This window comes from Balaenoptera acutorostrata, chromosome 10 (genome assembly GCF_949987535.1).
Source record: "Balaenoptera acutorostrata chromosome 10, mBalAcu1.1, whole genome shotgun sequence".
NCBI lineage: Eukaryota > Metazoa > Chordata > Mammalia > Artiodactyla > Balaenopteridae > Balaenoptera > Balaenoptera acutorostrata.
In genome coordinates this window covers 83,437,043-83,449,405 of record NC_080073.1, presented here as the reverse complement: position 1 = coordinate 83,449,405, position 12,363 = coordinate 83,437,043, and the positions used below count along the sequence as shown (strand labels likewise).

At 52.0% G+C, this 12,363-nt stretch overlaps 2 protein-coding genes across 2 annotated transcripts; one reads left to right on the top strand and one right to left on the bottom strand.

Annotated features, from left to right (window-relative positions):
* Nucleotides 1–16: 16 nt before the first annotated feature.
* On the top strand, nt 17–4,372 carry LY6G5B (lymphocyte antigen 6 family member G5B). The gene is made up of 3 exons (XM_007193949.2): nt 17–781; nt 920–1,048; nt 1,334–4,372. Exons 1-3 carry the CDS (start codon nt 658–660, stop codon nt 1,735–1,737), a joined length of 657 nt encoding a protein of 218 aa, XP_007194011.2. The 5' UTR covers nt 17–657; the 3' UTR covers nt 1,738–4,372.
* Nucleotides 4,373–4,482: 110 nt separating this feature from the next.
* LY6G5C (lymphocyte antigen 6 family member G5C) lies at nt 4,483–10,224 on the bottom strand. Its single transcript, XM_007194050.2, is given in 5 exon segments — nt 4,483–4,725; nt 6,841–7,008; nt 8,086–8,214; nt 8,977–9,172; nt 10,030–10,224. Coding segments are annotated over 5 exon segments (852 nt in total). The 3' UTR covers nt 4,483–4,561.
* Between the last annotated feature and the right edge of the window lie 2,139 nt (nt 10,225–12,363).

The following is a 12,363-nucleotide window of genomic DNA, read 5'->3' as shown; positions in this document are numbered from 1 at the left end:
GTGGATTTGGGTGATGTTTTTAGTAGTAAAGCAGAGTTCTAGAATTGGGTGTGGGGATGTGCAAAGATCACAAGGAAAAGACTCAGAAAAATCAGATTTCAAAGACTAGAGAAATATTTATTCTTTTTGGGCCACCTATGGTTGTCTGCTTATACTCTAGGGAATGTAATCAACAACAGTTTGGGTTTTACAGGGAAAGTGGTCCCAAAATAAAGAGAACTGTAAGGGGTGGGGAGAGGAGGGGGCAGGGTCCAGAATTGCTGTTTTGTGGTGTCTGCCTGCCCCCTGCTGGGGAGCTGAGACATGCCCATCTCAGAAGGATGGGGGTCACTGGGCTCCTGGCTAAGGTTTCTCCCAGAACAATAGGGACTGACCCTATTGTGTGGGAAGGATAGCAAATGGTACCAGAGAAGGAAACATCCATGGACCCTTGAAAGGCGCACAGGACAAAGGTAGGCTGCTGGACTGGGGCCCAGGTATTGCCCCTGTCTGGGCTACTGCTCCGACATTCAGGAACCAGACCTGGTGGGTGAGGACACGTCCCTCCTGCCAAGTTAATAGCTTCCTCCCCCAGGCAGGAATATAGCTCTGTACCTGCAGTAGCTCCTGCCCAGACTCTGCCTGTCAAAACCACCCTGCAGTTCAGGCTCAAGGAGCATGGTCACAGGAAGGTGGGGTTTCAGAGCACCCCAGAGGGACTTCCCCTCTCCCCAGAATTCCGTGATGAAGGCCCATATGTTTGTAGGTGTGCTGGTCATGATGGGCTTCACAGTGGGAAAGGGTAAGTGGGACACAGGGGCAGGGAAGGAGGGGTGACTGAGTCCAGGGAGGGGGTGGCTCTGGATGAGCGGGCTCCCTGCAGGGCAGGGAACTTGGAGTGAGCCGACACGGCCATTCCTCCTGTCTTCCACCTCCCCAGCTCCTGTTCCTGAAGTCCGGACCTGCCACCTCTGCCTCTTAGAAGATCCTACTATAGGATGCGTTTCAGGCTCGGAGAAGTGCACTATCAGCAGCTCATCCCCGTGCATGGTGATCAGCATCTTTCATAGTGAGTCAAGTCCCAGGAAGGGGCTACTGGTAGGGCAGCCATGGCTTGGTCTCCTCTTGTAGATGAAGGCTGCTTGGGGCCTGAGGTCTAAGGAGATGGAGGATCCTGGAAGGGGAGGGGTCTGGGGTTCTGTGGAGCCAGTTAAACTAATTTTTCTGGCCCTTTCTGAAGGAGTCTGGGATAGGAATTGGGTCTGGGTGAGGGATCACAGAGTCTGTGAAAGGGGTGCCAGGTTTGGGGACTAGGGGAGGCAGCAAGGGTTGTTAGCTGTCCCCTCTCTTCCAGATACCAAGGTTCGCTTCTTAATCCGAGGCTGTGGACAGCACAAGTCTTACCAGTGCCAAGAAAAACGCCCCACCTACCTTTCAGAGTACTGGTACTACGCCCAGTGCTGCCAGTATGATTACTGCAACTCCTGGTACAGCCCCCAGCTCCAGAGCTCCCTCCCTGAGCCCCCTGAGGGGTCCCTGGCCCTGCCCCTGTCTGAGTCCCAGATCCAGTGGTTCTACCAAGCCCTGAACCTCTCACTGCCCCTACCCAGCTTCCATGCTGGGAAGGAGCCTTCTGAAGGCCTGGACCCCCTGGCTGTCCTGCCCCTGAATCTGAGTTTGTCCATTGCTGACCTGCGCCGCATATACTGGTTCCTCAACAATTCAGGACTTTTGGTTCTTCCCTGGTCTAGGCTGTGATGTCTTACCCTTCCCAGATTTCACTCTGGTCCAGCGTCTCTCCCCTGACACCCCAGCATCATGTACTGCCCTCTCAGAACACTCACACTCTCTGGTCTGTGAGTTCTCAGTCTTCCTTTCCTTTGTACTTTCATCGTCTATATGGGTTTGGTTTAGTTTCCTCCCCAAAAAGCAGTTGGCGCTGCACCCAGTGCCCTTCGTCCACCTAGAAAATAATCTCAAATGTGAATTCTGCCTAGGCTGACCTGGGAAAGGCACAGTGCTTTCCTCATCCCTTTCCCATCATCTGAGTGGGATCATCCCCCCCCACCCCCCATCTTCCTGATCCCCTCTCAATCTGGCTATTTCCACTCCTACACCTGTCTCTCAAACCTTGTGCCAGACTGAACTTGCATCAAGAAGGGTGAGAGGCGGACTTTGTGCAGATTTCCTGACTGGGCACTCTGGTGTTCCTACCTCACTGTCTCCACCACCCTCACTCCCGCCTGGTCTCCTGCTGCCTTCTCTCATCTCTTGTCCCCATCTTTGGCTTCCACAGCCCCGCTCCACGTCCCTGAGTCCTGACACCCACTTGCACAGATTCCCAGGGAGAGGAGAGGATCTGTCCTCTGCTCCACATTCCCCAGTTTCCCTCCACAATAAACAAACTAGGCTAAGTCTGTGTCACATTGTTTATGGGGTCAGGCTCAGGTGTGGGCAGGTGTAAACAGGTTAAAGAAAGTTAACTGGGCGTGGGGTTCAAACAGCATTGCAGAGCCCTGCCCACTCCACTTGGCCTTTGTGGTTCCTCATGGCCTGCTGCGAAGAGCCCACATCCATCCCACCCTCTGCTCAGCTAGAGATCAAAGTATGAGGATTGTGACTCCTGCCAGCCTTAAACATACCCTACAAAACCTAGAAAGTTAAACCCGGGTGATGTCAGGTTTTTCCACATAAGAAAGGAGGAGACACTCAACCACGAAAACTCAAGAGCAAACCAAAGGGCACAGGTCTGCATCTCAGAGTTACCTGGAGCTGAGGCACCTGCGTTCCTGCCTATTCTCAATTCTTTTCAGGATCCTGGGACCCAGGACCCCCTCTGTGAGGGCCTAGGTGGAGGGGGTGGGAGAGTACAGAGAGCACACAGGTGGGGCTGCAGTAGTAGGGTCTTTCATTTTAATATTTAGAAAAACTGCAAGTATGCAGAAAGCAACCTTCCCCATATGTTCAATAAACACTGGACACACTGCTCTGAGCCAGGCCCAGTATTAAGCACCGAGACTTGCAGATGAGTACAGCCAGGTGTCCACCCTTCCGAATCTCACAGCCCAGTGCTGGGATTATGAAACCTTTTTCTGAAAAGTAGTGCAGCTCTGTGGCTGGGAGGCCCAGTCCCAGCTCCTCTGCCACTTGAGTAAGTTGGTCTCTGTGCCGAACTTTGGTCACCTGTCAAGTAGGGATAGTGCCTCAGGATTGAGAGAATGTCAATGTGTGCACACAGAAGTTAATGGGCTCAAAAATAGACATGCCTTAGAGGCAAACATAAACACAGATTTTGGTCTATTTAGTTTTAAACCTTTTTGGCCATACAGATGTTTGCGCACCGTAAGGTGGGTTTTTGTAAACTACACACCTGTGTTACCACTCCCTGAGTTAGCATAAAGGCCTTTATCAGCACCCAAAGCTGCCTTCGTGCACCCTCCTAGACCCTCCTAAAATACAGGGGTAGCCACTGTCCTGAATTTTGTCCGTGTGCTTGATAGAAACGACATCACACAGCATACACTTCCTACACAACATTTTGCATGTATGTTAACAGATTTTTGTGGCCCCTTTAACAGCTTGTGCTCTGGTGGGAGAAACCAACATTTGTTTCTAGGTCAGGAAGCAGTTGGAGGTACAAAGAGAGGTACAAGCCACTGTGTCCCTCTCTTGCCGCCCCACTTTACCCCATGACCTCTGACTTCAGCGTAAGTCAAAGGCCCAGGTATACACAGCTCCAGCAAGTCAAACTGGAAGACAGCCTCAGAGGGTGAGAAACCCAAGGCCTGAAATTGAGTAACTTACCATGGTCCTTGAAAAGGGAAGTTAAGCCTGGAATCAAGAGAGGTCACTAGGCCTTGCATCTCTTCACAGAGCTCCTTCCCCACCCTCTCCTCCCTGGGACTGGTTCTTTTACACCTCCACTCCTACCAACACACCCCCATGAACCTCCCTACCAGTCCCCATCCAGCTCTGGGTCTGACAGCAGTTCTGAGGATGCCCACTACCCTTCTGGTCTCAACATAGGAGGGCTTGCAGTTCCTCTTGACCTCTTTGCGCTGAGAGCTGAATCAGAGACAGTAGGGCAGGGCAGGAGCAGAGCTCTGCAGAGCTGGGAGCCACTTACCTGCCCCTGATGGGGCACTCAGGCAGTACCACCTCCCTCAGCCTCCACATCCACCAGAAGAGAGAGACAAATCAAACAGTTGGTACATCTATTTATTTTGGAGGAACAGCTGGGGACTTGGGACAAGAGAGGACTGTGGTGGGAAAAGAAGCAAAGCAGGGTAAAGGGGCATCCTTGAGGCGGGAACAGACAGGAGGAAAGATGTCAGACTGAGGACTGGAAGGAAAACTCCAGAGAATTCTGGAGAGGGAGCCTGGGGAAGGGGCAGAGTGGGGATAGGGGTGTTGAGGGGCGTCAACCAAGAGGCAGATAGGACTGGGGTCCAGTAACTGCTGCTGAGGGCGGCAGGGAGGGCTGGTGGGTGGGGCCGGACGTTGTTCTGGCTGCCCCCAGGTGGAAATCAGGAGGATGGCTGGAAATTGGCAGGTTTTTACTCCAGAGGTCTCTACAGAAGTTCTAAGGACCATATTTTATTCTGTTCTGAGGGTTATTGCAGAAATTCTGGAAGCAGCATTGAGAGAATATCCAGAAGCCCCACACTGGAGAAGTGTGGGTGTACGAGCAATCACTCATCTGCTCCTTGCTGCGGCAGTCACTCACCATGATCTCTGAACCACTGTCTGGGGAGGGACGGCAGCAATCAGTGGCACAGAGTTCCCAGGTAAAGCCCCTCACCCTCCCATCCCCTCACCCCACATGGACTTGCCATCACTGCCCCCACACCCTGCCCTGGACCCCCAAAATGCAACAATTCCTGGAACTGGACAGGCCAGGGAGTGCCAAGGAGTCACCAGCCATGAACTCTGTGGAAGTTTCCCAGGGAAGGTTGGTGGGAAAGAGCCATTTGAGATACAGTGACAGTTGGAATGGGGTGAATTGGGACTTGTGGAGCAAAGTGAGGAGAACCAGCACTTCAGGCGGGACCATGTAAGAAAAAGTTGGGAGATGTATTGGAGGTCAGATTGCAGACAGGAGGTGTTTGTCGTTTATTTTGTGGATCAAAAGTAAGAGAAGATGAGGGACTTCCCTGGTGGCACAATGGTTAAGAATCCGCCTGCCAATGCAGGGGACATGGGTTCGATCCCTGGTCCAGGAAGATCCCACATGCCATGGAGCAACAAAGCCCGTGCGCTGCACCACAACTGCTGAGCCTGTGCTCTGGAGACCACGAGCCACAACTGTTGAAGCCGGCACACCCTAGAGCCCATGCTCCGCAACAAGAGAAGCCACTGCAATGAGAAGCCCGCGCACCGCTACGAAGAGTAGCCCCCGCTCGCAGCAACTAGAGAAAGCCCTCGCGCAGCAACAAAGACCCAACGCAGCCGAAAATAAATAAATAAAATATAAATAAATTTATATTAAGAAAAGTAGAAGAGGATATCTCTGCTGCTATTGTATATATGAGAGCGGGGAAATCTTTGTGCCCATGTACGGGGATGTTCACTGCTGCCCTGCTTGAGAGAGTGAAAACTTAGAAGCAACCTAAAGGTCCATCAGTAGGGGGATGGATAAATCAACTCTGACATGCCCATGCCGTGGAATACCATGCAGCAGGACAAGGAAGCTGGTTACAAACTGATATGGAAACATCAAGTTCCCATAACTGTTAAGTTTAAAAAACAAGTGCAAAACAGTGCTTACAGTAGTATGGTACTGTTTGTGGAGGAAAAAAAGAGGTGAAAAGGAGTAAACAGCATATTTGTATAGGGTGGGATGTGCACAAAAGATCACAGAAAGGATAATAAAGGCAATTTAAAAAATGGTTTTCTGTTATTCATGCCTGAGAGCTGGGTGAATTGGGCCAGGAGTGGGAGGGAGACTTTTCTTGAATACTCTGATGTGGGACCACATCTATGCATCAGCTGTTTTAAAAAGTATGATGAAAGGATTTGAATGAAGGCAGCTTTGTACAGCAGTTGTCAAGAGCACCATCTCTGGAACCACCACAAACTGTGGCTCAGCCTCTAGAAGATTTGTGCAAGGTACTGACCTCTCTGCACCTCTGTTTCCACATCTGTAAAATGGGGATAACAATGCCTACCTTGGAGGGTTGTAAGTGCTTAGAACAGTGCCGGGTACATAGCCTGTGTTATGTGTTTATTATTGAAAAAGGTGAGGGATCAGGTGGAAGAGCAGGCTTGAGGAACAGGGAATGTAGTCAATTTCCAGCAAGTTGAAAATGAGGTGGAGATATCCAGAGGGCAATTTGACATTACAGTTTGGCCTAACATTCAGTTTTAGGAGGATGCAGTATGTGCCTGCTGGGTGAAGCCAAGGAAGCAGATAAAATCCTCTGGGAGAGTAAAGAGGAGGAGAGCTAAGGACCAAACTTTGGGGAACGTGAACTGTTAAGGGTCAAGGCTTAGTGAAGACTCAGTTAAAGGCAAGACTCAGTGAAGGAGACTGGAAAGAAGCAGTGGAAGATGTAGGAGAAGAGTGGTGCTGGCAGGAACTACTGCTGACAGATGGGGAGAAGGCAGCCTGAAGAAAGGCCAGTAGATTTGGTGATCTCCAGGGTCCCCTACAAGGCTGGGTGCTATGAGGAGGGTTAGCCAAGAAGGGGAGGGGAGTAGAAGTGGAGATGGGGAGTGGCTCTAAAGGAAAGGAAAGAGAGAGAGAGGTGGAACAGTGTCTTAGAGTTGTGGGAACCAGAATTAGGGTGCAGCTTAGAAGGCTGGTAGAGACTCAGTTTGGGAATGGGCTGGGCCCACGACGAAAGGGAGAAGGCAGCTTACTGTTCTTTATGAGCAGTGTCATGCAACTGCTGCCCTTCGGGGTGAGGCAGATGTCAGATCCTAGAAGGCATCCCAACTCCTTGGTCTCCAAGAGGCATCGATAGCAGCTTAGGTATTTGTTTAAATGAATCTGATGAAGGGGTTCTTGATCATAATGCTCAAACTCACCTAGAATACAGAGAAGCACTGACCCCAAACCCACCTAATTCCCAGACTGGCCAATCCCACTGTTCCTTCCTACCTCCCCATCTCAGAAAACCATAAAATCACCAATACTTTAATGAACCATCTGGCTTAATCTAACATCAGAAGCTTTAGTTCTCATTAAAAATCTCCATTCTCTGCTCTTTTACCTCCTGAAATGAGGAACTCATTCATTCATTCATTTATTCATATATTTAAGGGGCTAACGTGCCCAGCACTCTACAAGCCTCTAACTTTAAAGGTTAGGCCAAGGCAGCCCATTCCAACTTTTGGCAGCCCTGTTAGGACAGTTCTTCCTCTGTGACTTGGTTTCACCGTCCCCACCCAACCCCCAGACTCATTTGAATATGCTTTCTTAATCTATAATGTTCAGAAGTGAAAACATCAGAGTGCATCATCACAGGACAGGAAGAATCTCAGCTTTGTGTAGACAGGACACTTCAAGCAGCCCAAGGCCACATTCTTTGTTTGGTGGTTCTCTCATTGAACAGACTCATATTAAACTTTGTCCACCAAAGCCCTCCCCAACTGCATGCATATTCATCTCCTTCCTCCTCTGATCCCAGGCCCAGACCACATGTTAATGAGTCCCCAGACCCAGCAGAGCGCTTGGTGTAAGGCAGATGCTTAGCAAACACTTTGGATCTTGTTTCTGTGTCGATGGTGCTTTGCAGCCAAGTGAGGTTATCAGGCTGGATTCAGCCTTGTTCTACGCTGTGGATCCTGAGGCTGCCATCTGGCATGTTCTCCCAACCCTCCCTATTCTGTATTGTCCTCAGATTCTAAGAGGTTCCCTTTAGTATCTCCATTCAGGTCACTGCTGTTGAGTGAGACAGCCCTGGGGTAATCACCAGAAATCTCCCTCAGAGTGAACATCAGTACATTATCAGTCCCCAGGCATTATCCCACCAAGCCCACCCATCCTATCTTTCCTCCTGCCTGGGTTTATCTGAATCTCCTTGGCAGATGTACCAGACATCTATCCAGGGTTTCCCTATCCAGCAGGATAGGAGACCCTTCTGACCCCTTAGAGCCACTTACCAAACGCCAAGCTCATCACGGCCAGCATTATTAAGAGGACCATGTACAGGGCTTGAGGGGGGCCCGGATTCCGGCTACCTGCAGGGCCTGCCATAACATGCATGACTGCCCACCAGCCTCCAGTTTGGCCTTATATTGGTGGAAGAGAAGTTGGCGAAGACGAAGGGGAGAGGCAACATCCTTTTGGGGTGGAAATCAGTGCCTGAACAGCCAGAAGGACAGAGTGTCCTCACCCACGGCCATTCTGGGGTCTAACATACTGGCTTGGGGACAAGGACCCAGCAACAGGGGAATGAGAGGGGAAACTTCTTTCATATTAATTCAACAGGCATTCATTAAATCACTGCATCAGGTGTTGGGGGATACAATATTGCACAAAGTCCCTACCCTCACAGAGTACACAATCTAGTACCGGAGACAAGTCAACGGACAATGAAGTGGGGAGGGGCGGGGAACGCGGGCAGAGTGCTTCCGGGGAGAACTTGGGCAGTGGAAACTACTGACCCAAGGGGTTTCATCAGAGCAGTAACGAGATCAATTTCTGTTTGTAAAAGATCTCTGAGGCCAGAAAACTACTTAGGAAGCTATTCCTAAGCCCAGTCACAAGATGGCGGCCTGGTCTAGCAGAAGAGAGGGAAGCCGCGAAGTGAATGAATCTGATATGCATTTAGAAGAAAGACTGGACAGATTTGGACTTAGACTGAATGTGAGGTGAGGGAAGGGGGATAGGCTTGCAAAAGGGGGTGATTGTGACACCATTTTTCAAGATGAGAAAAACGTGTCAGAAATCCAAAAGCGAGGACACCTGAGTCGCTAATGACCGTACTCAAACCAGTGGCCCCTGTGGGTTCCGGGAAGTCAGAGCCTTTCCCTACGCCCCCCTTTTCCGGCCCCGCCTCAGCTCAGCTGCAGGTCGGTGGGTCTGATCTCCGGCGCCCACAGGCTCCGGCGCTGTGTGCTCGCTCTCCGCGCCTGGCTGCACCTCAGAGATTTTGGGAAGACGCGAGGGCGGCCCCCAGCCCAAGCTCAGCTCTCGGCCGGGCGGCTGGGGAGGGCGCGCCCGGCGTCGGGACTCAGGCATCCGGCCCTGTCAGACACCCAGAGCACTAGGCAGCTTCCCCGGAACGTGGCACTGTGGTGCTAACATCCCTCCCCACACCCGGATTCTGGAGACCACACAGCAACCAATGAGCGGCCGCGGACTGGCTCCAGGCGCCCCATCCACTTCCCCCGCCGGGGGCCTGCTGGGCCCACCATGCCTGCTCCGTCTGCATCTCGCCAGGTCCGTCTCTCGGTGAGAGACACAGGTTTTTTGCTTTAAGGGTCGGTGGGCTAGGGGAAGTCCTCGGCTTCCAGGAACCCACCACCTGCTCCAACTTCCAGTCTGAAGATTTGGGGCCGGGCCCTGCCCGAGGGTTCCCTGCGGTGGTCCCAACGCTATCCAAGAATCATCCGGTCTCGGGGTGCTGATGCGGAAGATGGGAAGAAACTGACGGAGACACGCCAAGAAAGGCGGACGCGAAAGAAGAAATACGAGAGGAAAACACACGCCACTGCGCGCACCCCAAGAGCCTTGGGATGATAAAAATAAGAGAATTATTTTAGAGAAAAGTCAAGAGTAATGGAGAACTGGGGAGGAGCACCTGGGACCGATATAAATGTTGGTTGAATGAGTGACAAAGTGATAGACGAAAACAATTAGACAGCGGGGGCTGCTTTTGAAGCAAAGAGAGCAAAGGAGAGGCAGAAGGGAATTTCACAGCGCCCTTTGACTCCCTCTCTCGAATATAAGCGCAACGAAAAGGCCAAGGGCGTTATGGGTGGCTGAGGCTGGCCTCCCTTAAGGGGTCGCCCTGAGAGGTCCGGGAGGACTTGCGGTGGAGCTACGGCAATCAGGAGCCCAGGGCGTAGCAAGTGCGAACAGGCGAGTGGTTATTTCGGAGCTGGGCTGGGCCTTCTTCAGAGAGGGAGTGGCCTTAGGGTCATTAATCCCGCCCTTGTTTCGTTTCGCTCCTCCCCTGTCCACGAGGCAGGGCGCGGCTTCTGCGCGCGCAGAGCCGCTAGAGTTCGTTGTCATGGTGACGGGCTCCTTGGAGGCTTTCCTGGGGTGAAGAGGCGGGGCTTTGCAATAGTCGTCATGGTGACAACAGCGGCTGGAGAAATCCACGCTGAGGGTCCCCTCCCCCGGACAAGGGATACCTGAGGGTAAGCAGCCAAATTGCCAAACAAAGCAGGTCGGGCCTTAGGACAGAAAGCTGCAATTAGAGGAAAGAATCGGGGTGAACGAGGGGCGGAGCTATGGATGATTGGGCCGGGCGAAAGCCAGGTTCTGTTAGGGGAGTGGCCGCGACAGAGCGGTCTGGAGAGGAACTACAGAGGGGATCTTTAATCAGAATAGAAATGAATGAAAAAATGAATGACTGGGCTCTTGAGGGAGCTGGGAAGGCTTGGTGATTGGATGGATGGATGGATGGATAGGGACCTGGCTATCCCCGACTCCTGGGCCCCCCACTCTCTGGAGCCTTTCACCCTCGGGGCCCTCATTCACTTGTGACAGTGCGGGAAACACATGCCCCTCCCGGGGACATGGAGCAAACCCTCAACCCAGACACTCAGTTCAGAGCCGACTCCAGCACCTCACACTGGGAGCAGCGCAGGGTGGAGCCTGGGCCAATGAGACATGGCAAGATAAAGGGTGGCCCAGCCCGGGGCCCACCTCTTCTTCCCAGGTTTCCTGTCCAGTTGCTAGCTCTCCTTTTCCCCAGCCTCCATCCCCTCTCCCAGTTTGCCTAGCAACTCTGGGATGCCTGGGTGTCCAGGCCTCACCTGGTGCCCACTACAGCAAGAGCCAGAGCCTCAGCGGATGTGGTATCTGCATCTCAGCTGGTCTTCTCCCGGGACTGTTAGAACCCTGATAAATAGGGTGAGGAGTGGATGGGGAGCTGGTCCCACCCTGGGGTGGGGGTGGTTCTGAAAACACAGCTGCTGTGAGCCTTATCAGATAGGGAGTAATCTGAGGGGGTAGACTGAGACTCCTTGGTGGTGTGGTCCAGAATTCAAATGTTGAGCCTCACTTCTCCCCACCCACTTCAGGTATCCAAGCACCCCTCATGGCATCCACTGTTCTCTATATTATGTGCAGGGAGAAGGGGGAGGGAGATGTGGTTGTAGAGGCAGGTCAACAGAGTCCCTAATGGCCATGGCCAGGAAGAAGGAGTCCTTTGTGTCTAGGGTGTGAGATGTGGGGCACCCCGTGTTTGCATTTAAGGAGGTTCCCTTAGCTGAACAAAGACTTGGTTTCCAGGGGGCTAACTGTCCTGATGGCTCTGGAAGGCAAGGTTCAGAATCATGCAGCTGGCCCCACAGCTTCACGCTCCACACTTCCCACCCTGTTTGCTCCCTAGGGCAGGACAGAGGAGAGGGGTGCCAGTATCAGTTCTCCAGTATTTGCTAAAGGTGCAGCATTCTGGAGCTGTGGTCACCTCTTCTCTTCTAACCCCAAATAGGAGGCATCATGTCAACTGACAAGTCTCAGATCACTCCTTTCAGTGGAGACTCAGTATATCTCCCTTTAAGGAGCTGCTGAGCTGGTTAGGGCAGACAGCCTCTGCCCCAGGGATTGCAGGGGAGCTTTGTGCCTTGAGGTTGGAGGAGACACTGAAATTAACCAGAGGCTGTATCCAGGACCTCAGAATACTGTCCACCTTAAGTATCTTGTTCAAAATGGTTCACCCAGGGTGGTAAACCTAGGGGTATTTCATCTGGAAAAGAGGTTTCCAAGGGAAGAAGGTGGCCAGGTAACAAACTGATGGGTGGGAAAGGGACTCATTCTGTTCTGTGAGGTCCAAGGATTGGAAATAGAATGGAAGTTATTGGGAACCAATTTCCTCAGGTTCAAACTAAGAATATTCTAACAGCTGTCCAGAAAGGCAAAGTATGGCTCTGGGAAGACCTGAGTCCTTGGCACCTGCTCCTTGGTCCCTGGCAGGCCCTGTGTTGTTGAATTGCAAAGAGGGTGTGAGGAGAGAGACTTGACATGGTGAGGAGGGTGTGCAGGGTTTGCTGCATAAGACATGGGGAGCAGGCCATTCCTCACTCCCCACGGAAAGAGCAAGAGCTAAGCAAGGAAAACTGGAAGTACTGATGGTGAGACCATGCAGGCTGGACCTGGAAATCTGTAGAATTGCTGAGTAGGTGAAAATCAGGAGCTAGAAAGTACTTTGTAAACAACAAAGCCCATGAGTTGTGAGCAATAGGAGGCAACCTTGGTCTCCTGGG

What these genes read in the sequence shown, in the direction of transcription:
- LY6G5B (XM_007193949.2), top strand. Translation starts at nt 658, where the DNA reads ATGGTCACAGGAAGGTGGGGTTTCAGAGCACCCCAGAGGGACTTCCCC. An exon ending in GGGCTTCACAGTGGGAAAGG is followed by an intron (nt 782 to 919) that starts GTAAGTGGGACA and finishes CCACCTCCCCAG; the next exon opens with CTCCTGTTCCTGAAGTCCGG. An exon ending in GGTGATCAGCATCTTTCATA is followed by an intron (nt 1,049 to 1,333) that starts GTGAGTCAAGTC and finishes CCTCTCTTCCAG; the next exon opens with ATACCAAGGTTCGCTTCTTA.